Raw genomic sequence first — 7,059 nt, 5'->3', positions numbered from 1 at the left:
AGAAAATCTGACTTTTAAAATTTAATTAGTAAAACAAATATACGTAATATTTGACATATGAGAAGAGAGATTTTCGCATTCGTTTACAAAATTGAACCTCGATATTAGAAAAAAAAAAATGATTGTCTTGATATTTGTTCATTCGATTCGTTAGACATCGAAACTTTCGTCGGATGTACTTCAAAGAAATTTTCCATGCATTATTAATAGATATGTTTATACATAATGTGTAACGTTAATGAAGAGAGATAAAGAGATAAGGAGATAAAAAGATAGATAGAATGAGAGATAGAGAGAGAGGGAGAAAGAGAGAGAGAGAAAGAGAGAGAGAGAGAGAGAGAGAGAGAAAGGACTAAACAGAACGAGGAAATGAGATTAAGCAAATACTCTTCAGGGCCTTTTGACGTCACTGTTGCTCTGCTTCGGAGGAGGAGTCCTTCTTTTCACAACGTTCCTACACCTAGCACCGGAGGTACGGCTCAGCGTTGAGAGACATCAATCAAATGGACAGCTACCAACATTGGGAACTTTAAGTTTATCGGAGTTACTCTTTTGTGGAGGATTTTTCTTGGTTTATTTGGTCGAGGAAGCTGTGCATGCAGCGTTAACAGGAAAACCAGAATCCTCGGAGGCTTTACTTTACAGGACAGTATCAGTACGTCGTTGTAACAATCAAAATGGTGTAACAACATCCGCAACGAATGGTTCAACGACTACCGTATCAACAATGACTAGATCATCCACTTGGAAAGACGATACCGAAGAATTGAGACAAGATGATGAAAATTTGAATCGACGATCGAGACAGCATCGATTACAAGATACCTGTGGTGTTAAGGATGACAAAGTATTGCCAGCCATATTTGTACTTTCATCGTCAGCTGGATTATCAGCACAGATTGGAGATCAAGGGGATAATGTTATCAGACAGCATCAATCTGATCCTGAATTAGTTGCATATTCATCGCGTGAACATCACGAGCATAAACATTCGATTATAAAGAAAAAGACATCTGTTCAAGGTTTATTAACAGTTTTGGCACTCTCTTTTCATGCCATCTTCGAAGGACTTGCCGTAGGCTTAGAACCTTCCTTGGGTTCTGTTGTTTATCTTGCTGCCGCGATTGCCACTCATAAATTGGTAATATCCTTTTGCGTTGGTATGGAACTTTATGTTGCCGGTGCATCAACCAGGACGACTTTAGGATATTTAACAGTTTTCTCGATGGTAACACCGATCGGTATAGCAGTTGGATTAGCTCTTGGTCATTTCAAAAATGACAGTGATACTCTCGGTCCAACGCCGACTATACTTCAAGGAATGGCAGCTGGAACTTTACTCTACGTTGTATTTTTCGAAGTTTTGGCACGAGAAAGAGCCAACGAGAAGAGTGGTCTCCTACAATTGCTCGCTATTATTGTTGGATTTATGCTGATGCTGGGTCTACAGATTGCCAGTGAGTGTGCTTCCCGGAAGACCTTTTGTCGATTATGACGAAACGTCTCATTTTATGATAAATATAATATAATATATGGAAGACCGTCTATCGCGACCTTGAATTTGTCTCTTCTGTAATACAGAAAAACTACTTCTTTTTTTATCTAATTTTTTCATCAATATCACATGAATCTCCTTCTGCTCCTTCTTCTCTTCTTCTTCTTCTTTTTATTTTTTTTTTTTTTTTTATTTTTTTTCCAATGAAATCGAATAAGAAGAAATTTTGTTATCCCTTTTATTGTTGCATCTTTTCGATGTCATTGTGAATGATATTCTATTGTTATGTAATTATAGTACATATTCCCCAGCTGGGGATTATACGATTCATACTTCCATCACGCCCAAAAACTAATTAACTTCTAATACGAACTAAAAGACGTATCATAGATACATATGTACATGAGTACACATGTTTCATTTCTTTGGATATAAAGTATTTGGCACATTTCCTTTTTCAACTAATCCAACTCGGTACAAACCTATCGCAGGTACGTCCTTGATACATTTACAGTCGACGTGTCGGTTTAACTCGTAGACTCGAAACTCGTCTACCTATTGATTCGCTCAAGTTAAGTTTAAACGTTCGAAGAAGTTTCAGGTCGAATTCGGTCACTCGGAATGAACGTGATCTATTTGAAAAATAAGAGAGAGAGAGAGAGAGAGAGAGAGAGAGAGGGAGAGAAAAGAGTAAACAAAAAAATTGCACTATAATTTTTAACCCGAAATTTTAACTTTGTCATACTTTATTTATTATGACAGTCGAACAAACTGTAATTCAATTATTTTTAATTCTCCTCCTCATAACTTATCGATCAGGATGTATGTAATTGACCTCATTCGATTTGAATTATCTTCCTTCCATCTTTCTTTTATTATCGGACAACGTAATCTTATATATATATATATATATATATATATATATATATATATATATATATATATATAATTTTATAACAGATATATCGGATAATTGTAATTAAATTAACGAATTTGATAACGATCACGTTTAAATTTAATCAACTTAAATACACATACCCAAAGTACATATGTACGATATATAATCCAATATATTTGTATCAATTTTACTCTTACTCTTTCGCAATGATCCTTAAATAATTAAATGCATGGATCATTTGAAAAAAATCGCGATTCTTTTGTTTCACTTTAAGAATGAAATTTATGCAAATAAAAAAAAAAAAAAACAATTTCAGAACACGAATTTCGTATTATGATTCATGTAAATCGTAAATACGATTAATACTTAAATTAACATTAGATTTACGAACGAATTATGACTAATGATATTTCGATCATTTTAAAAAAAAATTTGTTATTTTTAATTCTATCGGAAATTGTTTAAAGATATCATTACATATTCTTCATTACATTCATTACATGTTAGATAACTACACAATACGATCAATCTTATAAATTTCTTTTTTCTCTTCTTCTGGTTTTCTTTTTCTTTTCTTTTCTTCTCCGAAATATATACGACGGTATATCCTAATATACCAGAATGATAAGTTATCGGTGATTCTGGTGTTAATTAAAGGACAATAAAAAAAAAAAAAAAAGAAAACGATGATTCATGATCACCGAGCATAACAGAAAATTTCAGCTTGATTCTCCGCTGATCTTATCTCTATGACATTAATGAATGAATAAAAAAGAAAAAGCCGCAAATAATTAGTAATACGTAACAGCATTTGTGTTGCGCAGGAAGTTCAATAAGAAATATATACTTCTGATTCGGTAAATTGTTGACGAATATACTACCTCTCTTTATATATGATATATATATATATATATATATATATATATATATATATATGTGTGTATGAATGTATATAATTGTTTTTTAATTTTTTTTCTTTGACGAAGTTATTCCGTTGAACAACAATTTTCTTGTAATCGTCATAATAAAATGATTACAAATAAAAAACGTAAAGGAAAAAGATTGCGAATTAATTCGAATTAAGAAATTCTCGATATATATATATATATATATATATATATATATATATATATATATATGTTATTGCATAATTCGATTTCTATCTTGATTCCTTAAAAGGACAATTGAGTAAGTCACTTGCGTCAAATGTAGAAAAACTCGTAAGACTAATTAATTTATTAGAAAAATTTCAAAATGGATAATATATAATATATATTATTATTTATCTTATTTTCGCAGTATATTGTTATTCATAATGTTACATGATAAATTACTTAGGATAAATGCATATGTATGTACTCGTCGTTTTATTACAACATTAAATAAAAAGAGAAAGAGAGAGAGAGAGAGACAGAGAGAGAGAAGGAGAAAGAGAGACAGAAAGAGGGAGAGAGAGAGAGAAAGAGAGAGAGAGAAAGAGGGAGAGATATACGTAATGACAGTTCTCACGTAAGAAAATGAGACATTTCCAGGAGCGTATATACACGAACGAACGTTCGCAATCATCGTGGTTGACAAATTACGATCTTTGTTACGTCGATTCGTTTTACGAGGACTAAGTGCTCTCTCTCTCTCTCTCTCTCTCTCTCTCTCTCTCTCTCTCTCTCTCTCTCTCTCTCTCTCTCTCTCTCTCTCTTTCGTAAAGATCTGCCTCTTCTCTGAGCTTTCTCTATTCATGGCAATGACCCGCGTCGCAGGTCGATGGACGATTCGACCGACTTTCGACCGCTTTCTCGTCCATCTAGAATCTTTTATAGTGTAATCTTTTATCCAACTTTAAGATTGATCGATAATAAGTGACAAAATCAAAAACGAAAAGAAAAAAAAATTAAAAAAAAAGAAAAAAACGCGAAATCGAAATAATTATCAAATTCGTTGATTATTCTTTAATCTACGAAATAGCGCGTAAGACAAAACATTTCTTCAATGTTGCCTGTCGTCATTGGTGCAAATAGAAATCGAAATTTTACGGCAATATACGCGAAAGTTTTTACGTGTCGTATGAAATTGATTTATAAAAAAAAAAAAAAAATGCAATTACGTTTTCGTGTAAAATTGTGAATTAGGAATTTAAAAAAAAAAAAATTGATCTACTGTACCTACTGGAAAAGATCTTCAAGTAAATAGCGATATTATTATTGAATCCATTCACGATTTAAAATTTTTTTTCGTTATATTCCATCTGATGAAAAAAAATATATTAAATCGTTGAAAATCGAATATTGTGATAAAAAAAAATGTCTCTTTGATGTGAAACTTAAATGCTTATTATTAATACACACTTTAAATGTTGAAATAAGAAATTCTTATGTTCGATGTGTTCCTCGATTAAATATGATTGTATTAGTATATATGCATATATATGTATATATATATTTATATTATATATATTGCTTACATATATATATATATATATATATATATATATATATATATATATAATATAAATATATTCATTTTTTAATATCTTATCCTCTTTTTAGCTTATGATTAACAGAATATTCACATTTCTCAAGCTAAAAATGAATTGATCCATCATAAAATGTTCATTTGAAAAGAAATTATTTTCAGATCGAATTTAATACATTTACACGCATCGATTCGATATCGTTAATTCAAATTAGTAAGATATAATCGTTTACAACTTATAATATAAATTATAGAGATAAAAGTGTCCCTAATTGATTACATGAAATGGTTGGTATTGATATGAGCCATTTCTCTTGTAATATATATATATATATATAAATTATCAGGAGAAATATATTTTAATCAAATATTACGAAACAATGCAACGTAACAAAATTAGATATTAACGTAACTATAGTATCAAATATTACGATTTAAATACAATTTAAATACGTATGTGTTTATATTTCGATAGAAAAAAAAAGAAAAAAAAAAAAAAAAAGAAGAAAAAGAAAAAATAACAATGTGATGTAATCGTTACAAAATGAAATAATTAAAGTCGATAGAACGATTAAGAGAGATAGACAGACAGAGAAAGAGGGGAAAAAAGAAAAACTTAAACGATGTCAATACCATTATAGCCAGCATATATCTAATAACAACCGATGATTAATTAATTAAAATTCTTTTTCTTTTTACAGCGGCCCATTCGCATTCGCATTCGCATTCGCATTCTCATTCACACTTGCACGAACATTCGCATTCTCACGAACACGAGGATGAAGACGAGAATAAAGATATTATTCACGAGCAAGGATTTGAAAGGAAATCGAAACATTTGGACGAGACAAGCACGGAAAGGGTTGTAAGTGATGCAATAGAAAGGGTCACGCAGAATATTGTCGATGTACTTTCGAAAAGTTTGGCCACCTCAACGAGTCCTCAAAAGCACCACGAGCATTTACATGAAAATTATACTTTACACGATACCACCAGAGATACTTTAATATCATCGACGAATCGTACGAAATGAATTTAATAAAAATATATACGTTTAATTGAAGGAAAAATAAATTGTTTCGATCTCTTCGAATAAAATGATCGATTACTCAGAAAAGAGGTATTATCATCGTTATACAAAGGATCGTCGAAGAATATTGAACAATTTTTTATGAAGATTTGTAAAACTCATTAAAGACGAAGCTATGTATGTATGTATGTACGGATGTATACATATATATATATATATATATATATGTGTGTGTGTGTATATATGTATATATATATATATATGTGTGTGTGTGTGTGTGTGTGTGTTTATATGAAAGAAACATGAAAAAAAAAGTGCTCGAAAAAATTTCTTGCCAATATTGAAAGTTCGATTAACAAATGATTTTTTTCACCATATAGGCCCATAATAATACTCCTTTTTCAAGCCAATACATAACTGCGCATTCCTAGTCTTTCATGGATTTTGAATTATTCGTACGAGTAATGTAATACAGAAGTTGGACATTTTCGGTATAATTAATATTTCATTTGTTTAACTCTAAAGTTATTATCGTAATTTCGAATCCATTTTACTAACTCATCGAATCCGTCGGTAATTTATCGGTTGGTAAGTTGTATTAATACATTATGTGTATTTTATATATGCGTATTATGAAAATTTATAGAAATCATCACTAATGCTCAATTAATACGGGTATATATATATACATACATATATATATATATATATATATATATATATATAATATGGACCAATTTGCGTTGGAAGTAAAATATATAATAAGAAATTAATTTTTTTAAACGTGTACGTGTTGCACAAAGGATTTGTAAAATAAGAATATGTAAGATATGTAAAGACCGTCTTTAAGATTAAAAATGGCGCGCTATTCAAACGAGTTTCGTATGTCTTTTTGTAATAAAATAAACTACATGATAATGAGAATGGACAGAGTTTTAAGCTCTCATATAGATATACCTCTCGTTTTTTATAAAATTAAACAAGATAATATTTTGATTAAATTTTTCTTCCTTTTTGTTCTTCTATTGTATAAAATTTTTATATATATGTAATAATAACTGCAAAATATTGCTATTATAGTGATGACATCGAATAATTTAACTTAAACTTACGAGTTAATTATATTCATTACGTACTTCTTCAGCACTCATCCTTGCATTTTGATTA

General features: G+C 30.1%; 1 protein-coding gene across 7 annotated transcripts in view; it reads left to right on the top strand.

Moving 5' to 3' along the window:
- Positions 1-6,816, top strand: part of LOC124424686 (zinc transporter ZIP1-like) — a 25,255-nt gene extending 18,439 nt beyond the window's left edge. For 5 of the 7 annotated variants that reach the window (XM_046964085.1, XM_046964083.1, XM_046964086.1 and 2 more), the window contains one exon: positions 5,564-6,816. In XM_046964085.1, the coding sequence (XP_046820041.1) occupies positions 5,564-5,895 (332 nt within the window). In that variant the 3' untranslated portion in view covers positions 5,896-6,816. Of the gene's footprint in view, positions 1-394; positions 1,458-5,563 lie in introns of all 7 variants that reach the window. The other 2 variants (XM_046964080.1, XM_046964079.1) reach the window with 1 other exon arrangement.
- The last annotated feature ends 243 nt before the right edge of the window (positions 6,817-7,059 follow it).

This window comes from Vespa crabro, chromosome 6, assembly GCF_910589235.1.
Source record: "Vespa crabro chromosome 6, iyVesCrab1.2, whole genome shotgun sequence".
NCBI classification, from domain to species: domain Eukaryota; kingdom Metazoa; phylum Arthropoda; class Insecta; order Hymenoptera; family Vespidae; genus Vespa; species Vespa crabro.
This window is presented reverse-complemented; position numbering and strand designations above follow the sequence as displayed.